Source organism: Pelobates fuscus, chromosome 5 (assembly GCF_036172605.1).
Source record: "Pelobates fuscus isolate aPelFus1 chromosome 5, aPelFus1.pri, whole genome shotgun sequence".
NCBI lineage: Eukaryota > Metazoa > Chordata > Amphibia > Anura > Pelobatidae > Pelobates > Pelobates fuscus.
The window spans coordinates 275,191,428-275,206,815 of record NC_086321.1 but is presented as its reverse complement, the minus strand read 5'-3'; the positions used below and the strand labels follow the sequence as shown (position 1 = coordinate 275,206,815).

Sequence of the window (15,388 nt, the reverse complement as noted above, 5' to 3'; positions counted from 1 at the left end):
TAAAATGATCCATGTTGCTACTTAAGCCTCCCTTAAAGGTGAATTCACACTGCTTATAAATAGCCCTTATTTGAATCTAATTGCTATGGTGGAGTTAGCCAGGTCTGAAAAAAAACTAAATCTTGTCTGTGCTTTATATTTTACAAATTGATGATTTTTAAAACAACCAAGATTTCTATTGTAACTGCTAAAAATGACGGTCACCAAACCATAATCCCAGACAAAAATGCATTCCACGTCTAATTTCCCCAAAGCAAAAAACCAAAAGTATTATTGTAAAAATGCTAATCTTTCCCTCTGCTAAAAAAAACATTATTTTTCTAGTTTTCAGCTGTATTTGCAAGTTTATTAACAAAATATATTGTATAGAAGTGATATATGATTCTACTGTTTTTTATTTTTTGGTTTTGCCACGTCAGCAATCTGAGAAATAGAAAGCAATTAGAAAATATGATTTAACAAAGCTTTAGAATGCACAGCTTTTTGAATTCTACATTCTAATTTAATTTTTCTATGTATTTTCTCATCTTACCCTATTCTGTCTTTTATTGCTTATGTACTCTTTGAATTAATATTTATATTCTTTATTCATACCATATTCATGTTTAGTGGTTTTATAGTTATTTATAGCTGCCAGGCTAGTTTTATGCCATTTTAAACACAAAATAGGGACTTCCTAGCTTTAACACATAAATAATATTTTGTTCTATAAATAGATTTTTCATATCCCTAATATTGTATACACTGAATATTATTCTGTGTATGCTTTAATTCCTTTTTTTTTTTTTTTTAAGAATTTAGAAATAAGTCCTTAAAACTCTATTCAGTGTCTCGATGCTCCAAGGGATTGATTAACAATGAGCTGAATTTCTGTGCCAATCGCTTTCTTTAAATCTTCCAGAGGAACTTAACATTAATAACTCCTCCCTTGGGGACTTTGTAAATAGGACTTGGGCCAGTGATTTTTTATCCTAGTTAAATAAACAGCTGAAACAGTGCCAGAAACCATTTGTGTACATGAGCTCTGAGTAATACCTTTCTTTGTCAGTGGAAAGCCTTCTATGAAAGAAAGACAGAGAAAAAGAAAATGTATAAAGCGCATTAATAAATATTTACAATTCCTAACATCACTGAGAAAAGAAATACATAGAGAAAAGTGTTTGTGCTCTCTTTATAGAACCAGGGTTTTTAATCTTTACGAAAGGATTGCAGAAAATCACAAAGGAAGTGTGCTGATACTCTACGTAACAAAACAGTTATTGTCCAAAAATTGCAGTAATTATCACTAAGAATCAAGAATCTAATTTAATCAATTATAAAAAGTGCAATCATTTTGGGCTATCAGTTCTCCATACACTTTTCACAAGAACACTCATACCCATTTGATTACCATCCTATTACAATATGTATATTGTATATATTAGAAGTACCGTATATACACTAAACAGCAAGTCGTGAGTTGGGTACAAAAAATGGTCCAAATTAGACAGGTTTCTAGAAAAAAAAAATCTCATATTCTTTGGCGTCAACTTTGAAAGTCTGCTGTCAGCTTTTCACAACTTCCAATTCCCAGAATGGAGCTATAGAAGTTTAGATATGTAACAAAACTTGATTTATTAAATCTGTGTCATTTATTTCTGGTCTTTTGGCAATTTTGCGACATATAAGAATTTCTGAAAATAACATTTCTTGGTAGGATATCTTGCCTTTACAACAGACTACAGATGATGTGGTTTATATGTCATTATTGAAAGTAGTGTTTTTTTGTGAGTGGGTTTGCAGAAATGGTTCAGTCTCACACCAAATGCTATACAGGTGATACTTGTTTTATTTATTTATTTCAGTAATGCAACGTAAAAGGGGAAACTAATATATGGGATAGACGCATTACATGCAAAGTAATATCGTTCAAGCTGTGATTTGTCATAAGTGCGATGATTATGGCTTACAGCTCATGAAAACCCCAAATCCACAATCTCAGTAAATTAGAATATTGTGAAAAGGTGCAATATTCTAGGCTCACAGTGTCCCACTCTAATCAGCTAAGTAAGCCATAACACCTGCAAAGGGTTTCTGAGCCTTTAAATGGTCTCTCAGTATGGTTCAGAAGGAATCACAATCATGGGGAAGACTGCCGACCTGACAGTTGTGCAGAAAATCATCATTGACACCCTCCATAAGGAGGGAAAGCCTCAAAAGGTAATTGTGAAGAAAGTTGGATGTTCTCAAAGTGCTGTATCAATAGAAAGTTTGGAAGTGGAAGGGAAAAGTGTGGAAGAAAAAGATGCAAAAGCAGCAGGAATGACCACAGCCTGGAGAGGATTGACAGGAAAAGGCCATTCAAATGTGTTGGGGACTTTCACAAGGAGAGGACTGAGGCTGGAGTCAGTGCATCGAGAGTCACTACATACAGACGGATCCTGGACATGGGCTTCAGATGTCATATTCCTCTTGTCAAGCCTCTCCTGAACAACAAACAATGTCAGAAGTGTCTTACCTGGGCTAAAGAAAAACAGACCTGGTCTGTTGCTCAGTGGTCCAAAGTCCTCTTTTCTGATGAGAGCAACTTTTGCATCTCATTTGGAAACCAAGGACCCAGAGTCTGGAGGAAGAAAGGAGAGGCACACACTGCAAGATGCTTGAAGTCCAGTGTGAAGTTTCCACAGTTTGTGTTGATTTGGGGAGCCATGTCATCTGCTGGTGTTGGTCCACTGTGCTTCATGAAGTCCAGGGTCAATTCAGCCATCTACCAGGAGATTTTGGAGCACTTCATGCTTCCTTCCGCAGACAAGCTTTATGGGGATGCTTCATTTTCCAGCAGGACTTGGCACCTGCCTACACTGCCAAAAGCTTAAAGTCTGGTTCAATGACCGTGGGATTACTGTGCTTGATTGGCCAGCAAACTCGCCTGACCTGAACCCCATAGAGAATCTATGGGGCATTGCCAAGAGAAAGATGAGAGACATGAGACCGAACAATGCAGAACAGCTGAAGGCCGCTATTGAAGCATTCTGGTCTTCCATAACACTCAGCAGTGCCACAAGCGGATAGCTTCCATGCCACGCCGCATTGAGGCAGTAATTGCTGCAAAAGGGGCCCAAACCAAGTCCATTTGCATGCTTATACTTTTCAGAGGTCCGATATTGTTCTATGTACACTCCTTGTTTTGTTGATTGCATGTAATATTCTAATTTATTGAGATTGTGGATTTGGGGTTTTCATGAGCTGTAAGCCATAATCATCGCACTTATGACAAATCACAGCTTGAACTATCTTGCACTGCATGTAATGCGTCTATTTCATATATTATTTTCCCCTTTTACATTGCATTACTGAAATAAATGAACTTCTGCACGATATTCTAATTTTTCGAGTATCACCTGTATATCACCCCCCTTCCTCTACCTACTGCTACTCCTTAACTCTCTACAGTAAAGTATCTATGTGGATTCTCAATCCCCTTAGCATTCATTCTTGTTCCAAAATCCATACCTACACCCTGATTTCCTTTAACAAACATCTCCAAAATGTTGTTACTACTAATCAATCTCTCCCACCCATTCTTTTTAGCATTTTCCTTCAACTGCTCTAATGTTAACTATTTTACTGCCTTAAAGGGACACTATAGTCACCAGAACAACTACAGCTTAATGTAGTTGTTCTAGTGAGTATAATCATTATAGTATAATCATTATATGCAGGCATTTTCATGCAAACATTGCCCCTAGGGACACCTCCAAGAGGCCACTCCTCAGATGGCCACTGGAGGTGCTTCCTGGGGCAGTGCTGCACAGTAAGCAGCAGTGCCGTTCAGCGTCTCCACACTCTGCATGGGGACGCAGAATTTTCCTCATAGAGATGCATTGATTCAATGCATCTCTATAAAGAGGTGCTGATTGGCCAAAATGGCATTTGGCACTGCCCGTTGCCGATTTTAGCCAAGCCAATGCTTTCCCATAGGGAAAGCATTGGCAATTCTGATTATGTCACCAAGGGAGCGGAGCCAGCGCCAGTGGACCCGCGCAGCAAAAGAAAAAAGGTGACTTTTATTAACTTTTAAGGGGCTTAAGTGGAGCAAGCCACCTAAATGGTGAGTTTTGCACAATAGAGTCAGGAATACATGGTTGTGTTCCTGACCCTATAGTGTTCCTTTAAGTTATTCAAAATTTACATATTTCCCCAGATCTCTGGCCATTAACTTCAAACAACCCCTGCAACCTCATGAGTCATCTTTCTGAGCCAGGGGTTCTCAACCCAGTCCTCAGGACCCCCTACCAGTCCAGGATTTGGGGATTACCTGGGTGTGTCTAAGGTGTTTAGAAAAAGGGTGAAAAAACACCTTAGACTCTAAGGTGTTTTTTCTTTTTTTTTCTAAACACTTTAGACACACCCATGTAATCCCTAAACCCTGGACTGGTAGGGGGTCCTTGAGGACAAGGTTGAGAACCCCTAAGCACTTGTGTAAAAGTAATTTAATTGCTACATTGTTAACTCATAGACAGTGACCTCTGTTGCTTTTGTATCAATGTCTGTCTGTCTGTATTCTGTATAATTATCAATGTTCTGTTTTTATAAATTGTAAAGTGCTCTGTATAAGAGCAATATAAGAGAACTTTTATGTCAATAAAATAAAATAAAATGTTAACGCCAATAGGCATTTTTATTTATAGAATCCATTAGCTTATATAACATTTAATCACACTGTGCAAACAGACTCATCTGAATAACAATGTCTGGTTGCATAAACTACGTGTTAACTATTTGTATGGCAATGTACGCAGCTAACGTATTACAAAATGAAACGAATGCTGTAATATATACCATATGGTTTAGGAAATTACAGATGTACAATCCATTTCCATATTATTCCACTGAATAATTGGTAGGGCTGGGCTGGCCATGGTTGCTGGCAGTCAGCTGCCCTGTGGCTCTTTATTACATGAAGAATTTGAGAAAGCAGGCACATTTAGAGCAATATTAGATTTGGCACGGCTAAATCCTCTTTACGTACCAGCTTAAGGCTCTGTAGTTTCTTCTAGCTGTGGTCGGAGAGGTAAATATAGAGTCAGTATTCTGTGCTTGATTATTTAGCAAACCTTTTCTCATAATGAAAGTATTCAGTAGATCCATGCTTTGGTCAATTCACTAAACAGTGAATTGTGGTGTGGTCTATCGAATAGCAAAATTTGTGTTCATATTGGAAAAATATCTCCCGTCGATATAAGCTTTTTCCAGCTTATCTGTTTAGTCATAAGTTTGCTTGCTGTTACCCTGTGGAACTATACATATATTCATAGAAACCTGCACTCCAGAGTCAGATTGTAGGCCAATACCCGGTGCTTATCCACAATTATACAAAACCATATTTTCCATGTTAGCACTCCAAGTACTTCTTAAAGTTGTAGAACGATAAAACGTAGCTTTTATTTACATTATACAAAAATTAAAAAAAATTAAACATTGACGTTTCAGTTTATACAAGCATGTCACAAAGACTATAATTGCGGCCCAGCAGAGGCAGCTCTCTAATTAGGCGATTGTATGGCTGCCAAAATCGCCTTAAGGCAGACTAACATGTCGGGTCCTCAGTCTATGGCCCTGCTCCACACTATATTACTCCCCCAGATCCACACTATATCACCCCTCCACACTATGTCATGCCCCTTCACACACACACTGCCACCCCCTACACACACATTGTCAAACCCCTCCACACACACAGTCACCACCATCCACACACAGTAACCCTCATTCACCTTGCCACCTTAACATTAATCACTCCTGATCCTGTCACACTCACCCCCTCCAACAATGCCTCACTCACCTCCCCTCGAACAATGCTGCACTTACCCTACCACATAAACCCCCTAATCCTGTCACTCTCACCTTTTCTCGCACTATCACACTCATCTGCCTTCACCCTATCATACTCCCCCTATCATATTAAGCCCTCCAATCCTGTTACACATCCTGCCCCTGCCATGCCACACTGACCCTGTCAAATAACCCCCCAATCCTGTAACTCTGTCATGCTGTCATGCTTACCTCCCCTCGTCCTGTAACACTCCCTTCTCCAACTCCAACCCAGTACTCATGGACGACTAACAGTCCAGATTTTGTCCACAGCTCCATTTGAATAAAAAAGGGAAATCCTGGACTGTTGGTAGTCCATGAGGACTCGGGTTGGGGAACATTGAACTAACCCACTTAATCCTGTCACATTCATCTTCCCTTGCCCTTTTACACTCACTCCTCCAACCATACCACATTCACCCCAACCCTGTTATACTGACCCTCCAACCATGCCACATTTACCGTGTCACATTAACCCTCTAATCCTGTCACACTTATCTCCCCTCACTCTGTAACACTCCCTCCTCCAATCATGTCACACTCACCCTCCCTTATTATGCCACACTCACCCCCCAACCCTTTCTCATTCATTCCTTCACCTTTTCACACTCACCCTGCCACAGTTGCCCATTTACTCATCCTGTCACAGTCACCCCTGAAGACAATCCTCTTACACACACAGCCATTAAACCCAGTGAACAAATGCCAGTGGCAGCCCTCCCACATACATTATACCATATACATTCTTTTTTTATACTGCACTTTTCAAAATAAAAGTCTTAAGTTTTTAAGAAAATTGAAGTTTTTGTTTTTTGCGGCCCACATAAACAAAGTTTAAGTTTATGTGGTTCTCAAAAAACTTTAGTGTTAGCCTTTGAGTTTGACATGCTTGCACTAAACTTTCATCAGGATTCTGTCAGACACACAACCACTGCAGGCCCTTCCTCATTCCTGAAAGCCTTCAAGTTCAGTGTTACATTTGATTGGTGGAACACCGCTAACACCATGCATGCACTGCAGTATCTCCAGTACTCCAGTTTAACCAGAGAGCATACATCAGGATAAACTCAAAGGACGAGCAGCTGGTGAGTGGAGACTGTCAATTGCTGAATTATTGAAGAGTTTACAGTTTTTTTTTGTTCTAAAGAGTTCTATATCTAAAAGTACTAAGGAACATACTAAATAGATTTATTTATAATGTTAGACTGTTATTTGAATCATTTTATAAGACCCCAAAATATACACCAGAGGTATATAGCAACTCTCCAAGTTGTAAGTTATGGTGATTTGAAATGCAACTTGAAAAGTTAGGACAAAATCCCAAACTTTAGTATGCAGTGGTTATGGTGCTATATGCCCATTGCGCTGTCCCCTGGTTTTCTATTAAACAGTTTTCAAGTAATTTAAAGCAAACTGTGGATTCCCTCACTCTGCATATTGTTGTTTTTTTTCATTGCTTTATTTATTGAAAAGATTTTTTTTTAATTTTATCGTACATATAACAAAATAGTGCAATATACATACAAGACAAAACAAGTGTGACAATAACAGAACATGTAATTTGCATTGTTACATCTGTTCTAGTCCTGAGTTTAAAGATAATTCCTGAACTAAACGGCTAAGGATATCTTAATAAAGGATAAATTCTATCTTATAGAGCTGTTGTAAAAATCTGCATATTGTTAATGCGGAAATACATTTAATATTTGGAGATTGTTCATTGGCTGAGTGTGTCAGCTGGAAAGCACAGCCAATGAATGCCATTTGAATAAAGACAGAATTTTAATAACTAATGAAACTAACTAACTGAAAACCCCTCAAAAATGGTCAACACAGAGCAATGATGCCAGGAGCATGATATCACCATAACTACTATCAGGGTTGTATTAACATAGGGGCTAATGGAGCTGAAGCAGTCCCATTGATGTATAAAAAAAATATTTTTAACAAACTGAACTACGGTACTCTTCATATGCTCTTGCTTTGTAGGAAGGTCCACCCTTTTGAGCGGTGCCAGTGACATGATTCATATCATTGGCCCATCTACTTTTATCCCGCCTACTGATGTCCTGCTTTGCAGGATGCTGATGTTGAGGGATATGGGGTTGGTTGAGACATGAAAGTGAGAGGTTAGCATAGGGTATCAGTATTCTTATAAATACATCATGTGAGCTTCCTCTAGCACCACCTCCACTACATACATGATACTTGGGCTGTTTTAATGTTTTCTGTGGATAAGATTCTGTAATTAGGTATATCATATGATGACAATCCTCATAATTGTCAGCACCAGTCCCAATGGGCTCCTAATCCAGCACTGACTACTATAGGAAGCTGTGGTGAATATGGAGTATGGTACTTAGAGTGCCCCTTTCATTTTGTAGCTGGGTTGTCAGTTCATTAAAATGAACTGTTCAGTAAATAGTCCCCTTTGCTTTGCTCACCTGCCTTTAAATTTATTGTAGTGCCAGCAAATGTAGTGCCAGCAATGATGCCAATTTCTAAACCAATCTATTTTCTAGATGGGATTCTCTATAAGGTACTTTATGCAATATTGTATACTGCACACTGGCCATGATGTGCCCCAGAACTGGGTAACATTATGCTGTCACATTGTTTTACCATAAGAAGTGTATTCATTATTCGCTTTTTTTTTTTTTTTTTTTTTATTGAGATGAGATGTCATGTAAACATTGCAATATAAATCAGCTTATATAACTTCATTTTCCAACAATCATCCTATCTCTGTGTTATTCTTCCATCATTTTTTGAAAATCACTGATCCCCCACTAAGTCACATCTGCTCTGAGTCCGTATTAGATATGAAGAAAAAAGTGACACCCTGCACCCTATAAAACCAATAACGTTTGTCTGATTTGGTTTGCCCCTGTTGTTACTATGCAGGCAACCCACTGGGTTAAGGGCTGGTGACATCTGTTTAAAGAATTCAAGAGAGCAAAATTGTAATAAATCAACTCTGTACAAGTTACTCTGTAGGACTGACAAAGCCTTCTATTCCAGCACTGAGTCTGAAGAATTCACTAGCCATCAGCTCTGCATATTCATTAACTGTCTTAACTGATGAAAGAAAATAATAAAAAAAATAACAAACCAGTTGAGTTTAGTTTAATGTATTCTAAAATATGTAATATTTTTAAGTGTTAGTTCTAGTTTAGTCCTATGTAATAAATATTATTATTATTATCATTATTATTACAACAGTCGCCACACACCCCCCAAAAAATGCATTTTCACCTGTTTTTCTCTTAACCCCCGTTTTCATTTCTTGACCCCTTTTGTGTTTCTTATCCCCTTATTTGAATGTCTTACCCCCTTTAGTGTATATTATCCTCTATTTTACCCTTTGTGTGTCTTACCACTTCCATGTGCATCTCTAGCAACCCTCTTTTTTGTGTTTCATTCTCCCCTCAACTCCTTTGTGTATCTCTCTTTTCCCTTCTCCAACTCCTCTGCTTTTCTATTTTCCCCCTTTCGAAGACCCTCTGTGTGTCTCTTTCTACCTCCAAACCCCTTTGTGTGTCTCTTTTCCCCCAGCCCCTCTGTGTGTCTCTTCCACCAGGCCCTTTGTGCGTCTCTTCCCCAGCACCTCTGTGTGTCTCTTCCCCCCCACTGCCTCTTTATGTCTCGTTCCCATCAGCCCATCTATGTCTCTTTCTCCCCTCCCTCATTCCATTCTGAGAGTGTTCCCCTCCCATAGCCTCCATGTGTCTTTTTCCGCTCAGTCTCTTTTGTGTGTCTCTTCCACTCCTCCACCATCCCTTTCTGGTCTCTTCCACTCTCCTCAATTGCCATGACTGTTATACTTGTATATTTGCCAAAATACACTAGCCAAGAATGGAAACTATTGCCACTTGACTAAAAAAAGAAACAATTGCCCATAATAAAATCTGGAAACTTATATTATGAAAATAGTTTCTTCTGAATAAAAGTTTGGAAAAACATGCATATTGAAATGAAGATATTTAATTACTACTGAAATGCGGTAACAAGGGATAAAAATTAATTGATGTACAGGTTTTCTGACTTCGGTGTTGTGAACAGAGAAACGATTAAACTGCTATTTGACTAAGAAACCCATTCGCAGGGTCATTACTGCTTTCAAACAACCTGCGCGATTAAACTTTACTGCCCTCTAAGGTCATTATCTAGCCAACAATCCTTATCTTACTAATAATGAGCTGTAAGGGTAATGGGCTAAAACTTTTTGGGTCTTTTTGGATCATAAAAATGTAATCCCACTTTGCAACATATATTAGAATTTCAATGAATGGAGCGTACTCGGTAATATTCTTTTGCAATGACAGTAACGCTGGTATAATGTTTTGTTTTAACACACAGGTAAGAGTTATGAATCAGGGCTGTTTTATTTGTCATCTTGCCTTGAATGGGATTTAACATAATCCATGGATATTACCCTCTATTTGTGCTTTTCTGCTGTATACAGAGTTTGATTGCCTTTTAATTGCCCAGTACTGGGAGCCTTTTAGTTTATCATACTATGTTGATTCTTTTTACTGAGTAGCCTTGTTTTATTTATAGGACACAAAATGGAACGAATTAATGTGCATCTATAAAAAAAATAAAATTGTGATGCAATTAGAAAATGTTTTCACGTGTAAAATAATTACTATCAAAAAAGAAAGCACTTGTAGTAATAAAACAGAAAAACAGTCAGAGCTATTTAATGGGGTGTTCTTTAAAAAACAAATACTCATAATTGACAATTGACAATACATTGTTTGTGCTTCCTGTTTGTTTGTACATGGCTGTGTGTCTATGAGTGTTTCACTCTCAGGGCCAGATTTACATCACGAAAGCCTGTAGGCACAGTATTCTCAAGAGCCCCCAATCCACCTACCTTCGAAAACTAATTAAAAAAAGCAACTTGACCTTGTGTACAAACACACACATAAAGATTGAATGTGTGTGCATGTGTGTATGTATATGTATGTAGTGTGTGTGCATTTGAAGCAGTGTGTGTCATAATGTGCATTTCTGTGCATGTATGTATGTCTGCATATGTTTGTGTCAAGAGGGCTGTGGAGAGAGTTGGAGTCAGGTTTGGAAATGTGGAGTTAAACCAATTTTGGGTTACTCGAGTCAGGGTCAGGATTTTTAATAAATATACAGTATATGCTGTTGTATAAATTGACCTCCAAAAATTAGAGGGTTATTTAGGTTTAGGCCTATATGCGCCGTATATGTTGAACCCTAGATTAATGTGTAACTTTTGGACCTGCACTTACAGTTGGGGCCTAGGCTAAGCAGCAGAAGCAATCAAATAGTCCTAGTTTATATAAAATTATAAATGGTGTTTTGGTTACTGTATTCTGTTACATGATTTTATATTTATATAAATGATATTAATACTATTTTTATATTTTATGTTATTATATATTTAATAAGATGGTCAGAATTTTAACGTGAATAAACAGAACAATAGCACGTAGTTTGCTTTTATGCTGATAGATGTGTATGTGTGTTGTCTTTCCAGGAAGTCAGCTGTGTTTCCATACAAAGCATACGATACTGCAAGCAGTAATGTCATTTGCAAGTTCTCCCAAAATTTGTGTATAAAGAGTAAATAATTGTTCTTCGAGTGATAACCGTGATGAACATTATTTCTTTCAACAAGACATTTGAATTAATACAGATATTTATTGCTACATTAATGCATTACATGTATCAATAAAGCCTTAGGCCAATACCTTTTTTTATATGAGCTGTTAACCAACTTTATGTTCAACATATTAGTCGACCCATATATTTTGGGAGATTTTGGGGGGAATATTTGGATTTTTAGGTTTAAAGGCTCAAAGCTTCAGTCTTTTTCAAATAATACGATAAAATGATATATCATTAGAAAGATAATTTAATGTAAAATGTAATACTACACACTTTATTGAAAAATTGCATTTTAAAAGAATTATTACACAGAATGCAATAATAAAGTATACAAAACAATGGTAAAATATATTTCAGAACTGAAAACCTTTTGCTGCAATTACAGCCTTACAACGGTGTCCCATGAACTGAATCTAATGTTTTAGTACATCTGGTGTTAGAAGCAATCTTGGTTTCACATTATATCAACTGTCTTTTATTACTTGGTTGATTCTGAATAACACCTTTCTTTAATCAGCTCCAGAGACTTTCTTTTGGATTAAGGTCAGGGCTATTACCTGGCCATTCTAACGATGTAATATGATATTCCTGTAAACACTTTTTTTCATACAGCAGCAACATGACAAGGAACTGATTCCTATTGAAATACATTTGCTTTATAATCCTGGAAAAGATCATGTGCCAAAGCCTTCAGTTTTGGCCCAAGTCTATCACTGACTAATTTTTTGCATATTGAGTAGCAATCACGCAAAATCTGTCAACACCTTTTACTGTGTTTAGTCTGAGGGGGCGGGTCATGCACAGATCGCTGTATTCAGTCTGAGGGGGCGGGTCATGCACAGATCGCTGTATTCAGTCTGAGGGAGCGAGCCATGCACAGATGGCTGCATTCAGTCTGAGGGGGCAGGCCATGCACAGATCGCTGCATTCAGTCTGAGGGGGCGGGCCATGCACAGATCGCTGTATTCAGTCTGAAGGGGCGGGCCATGCACAGATCGCTGAATTCAGTCTGAAGGGGCGGGCCATGCACAGATCGCTGTATTCAGTCTGAGGGGGCAGGCCATGCACAGATCGCTGTATTCAGTCTGAGGGGGTGGGCCATGCACAGATCGCTGTATTCAGTCTGAGGGGGTGGGCCATGCACAGATCTCTGTATTCAGTCTGAGGGGGTGGGCCATGCACAGATCGCTGTATTCAATCTGAGGGGGCGGGCCATGCACAGATTGCTGCATTCAGTCTGAGTGGGTGGGCCATGCACAGATAGCTGTATTCAGTCTGAGGGGGCGGGCCATGCACAGATCGCTGTATTCAGTCTGAGGGGGCGGGCCATGCACAGATCACTGTGTTCACTCTGAGGGGGTGGGCCATACACATATTACTGTATTCAGTCTTAGGGGGCACTCCATGCACAGAACACAGTGATCACAGAGTCCAGGACCATCTGTTATGGTAAGCAAGCAGCAGACACTGGGCGGAAGTGAGGGGGGCTGGGGTTTTAATTGGCAGAGTAGAAACCCCCATCTGGTATGCGCCTGTACTCTGTCTAATGGGAAGTCTGGCCTTGCCTCTCTATGTCTAACAGACAGATCTGTGCTTAAAACACATTTAATCAGAATGTGTCACAAGGTTTAAAATTTACTATACCTTGTGGCATGATTTAGGGTTAAAATAAAAAGTGTATTTCGCCTATGCTTGGGTACAAGTGCTTAGTAACAAAAATGCTGTGTTTCCTTACTTTGTTGCAAAATTCACAATCATTGATCACTCTACCGTGGGATTTCTCTTGGGGACATTTTTCATATTCAGGTTTACAGATCCACCAGAGTTAAACTCTAGGTACCCAGACCTCTTCAGCTCATTGAAGTCGTCTGGGTGCAGTGTCCCAGGTCTCTAAACCCTGCAAAAGTAATTATTGCAGTTTCTGAGAAACTGCAATAAAAACCTTTGAGGGTGAACTACACCTCTAATGGCTGCCTACCAGACCACTAGAATGACTTTCGGGTTTTTAGGTGACTTTTGGTTGCCTAACTGATGCTGGACATCCACACGCTATGCATGAGGACATCCAGCGTCATGTAAAACCCTATAGGAAAACATAATACATGCTTTCCTGTGGGGAAGTACTAATGCAACCCGATTTCCCTGGCGCTTTAGATTCCCTTTAAACAGTTCAGGAGGGCTGATAATGCTGTATGCAATGAACTCAACTGGTTCCCACTAGCAAATAAATCTAGTTATATTTACCAGAGTGAGCACAGTGAATTTTCCATAGGATTCCAAATGACTGTTATTTATCAAAACATTCATTCAACAAAATAAGACATATTGTATGCTCTATATACATATAACTGAAATGATATTAATTTTAACGTGCTATATAATATCTACAATAATTACTATACACTTTTATAAATAAATTCTTGAAATATATGTATATAGATAAAAAAAAAACATATAAGTGTTCATTGTCCAAACAATGATGCTAATATAAACCGCCATTTAAATAAAAAGCCATTGACTGTTTTGGGCTTTTGACATGTAGTTGGCTTATTTTGAATGGTAAAACAATGTGCTAACAAAGAGGAAAACCCCAAATTAAAACTTAATAGCTGAAAATGGGAGAAAGAATAGGTACCTTCATCTCTTTTGCGCTTGTTGGTCTCAGCGTTTGAAGAAGTAATTCCCAAAATTCCACTGATCGAGTAGGAGGACCCTGCTGAATCTGTGCTTACTGAGGAGACCTGAGTCACTGATCCTGTAGAAGCTGCAAAGCAAAACAAAAAAACAAATACAAAAATGATTAAATTATTAAATGACTTTAGTCTTATTACTCCTTCATGATGAGTTTTCAGTGTTTTCTAATAGTGCTGCCCATCTGTATGCCGATATCCATGTCTAATTGGTCGTGGAGGAGATCCAATAGGAAGTAAGAAGCTAAATCCCTCTATCAGTATTCGAATTCTTTAAATTGATGGGCAGCATTATTCGACTTTTCTAGGAATGATGAATAGTCACTAAATGAAAACACTGGCTTGTTATTTAGTATTGACATGTGGTTAGTTATGAGCATTAGGTTTTAATTGAGTTATGAGAGAAGTTTAGGAGTAATATTAGACAGAAGATTAGCTTATAAGCAATGATTTACTAAAGAGATCTAGACACGTCCTAGAAGAGTTAATATAAAGTACATCATACAATATATACTGTAATAGACCAAGTATTAATTCTTAAACATTCATTTATATAATAGATAGGTAGATTGATGATTGATAGATAGATAGATAGATAGATAGATAGATAGATAGATAGATAGAGAGATAGAAAGATAGATAGGTAGATAGATAGACAGATGGACAGACAGGCAGACAAATGAATGGGTTGGTGGATAGAAAGAGGAAGCAGTGGATGGACGGATTAATTTATACATGTCAATAATCAATTTGACATGCAGTGCCATTTTTGTGTTACTGTATGAACTAATTTAAGATAAACAGTAAGCAGTGTCTATTTAAGTATTAGAACTTTAAAGAACTGGAATGGGCATTTATTCTATATTAATATATGAATGAAAAAATAAATAGATACAAATAAATAATTAATATGTTACTAATTACACCCACAGACTGGTTACACTTTTTCTGCTGAAATGACATAGATTCACAACATGAATATTTTATTCCTGCACTGGCATTCGTTGATATTGTGTCAAAATGGAATCACATACATAAATTATAGCCTTCTTCACCACGTATGTCAACTTAATACCGAGCATTGGCCCCGTATGGTATTTGTCCAATAAACAGGCCAATAAATTCTTGGCTGCACTAATAATAGAAAAAGTCTTCAGTCAGTGAATAGTACATGGAAAACTAGCAGCTGGAATCCAGCA

The 15,388-nt window shown here is 38.1% G+C and overlaps 1 protein-coding gene across 3 annotated transcripts in view; it reads right to left on the bottom strand.

The window, feature by feature from the left end:
• PAX5 (paired box 5) overlaps positions 1-15,388 on the bottom strand; it is a 239,464-nt gene that overhangs the window by 121,569 nt on the left and 102,507 nt on the right. For all 3 annotated transcript variants that reach the window (XM_063457270.1, XM_063457272.1, XM_063457273.1), the window contains exon 5: positions 14,135-14,263. In XM_063457270.1, the coding sequence (XP_063313340.1) occupies positions 14,135-14,263 (129 nt within the window). The remainder of the gene's footprint in view (positions 1-14,134; positions 14,264-15,388) is intronic.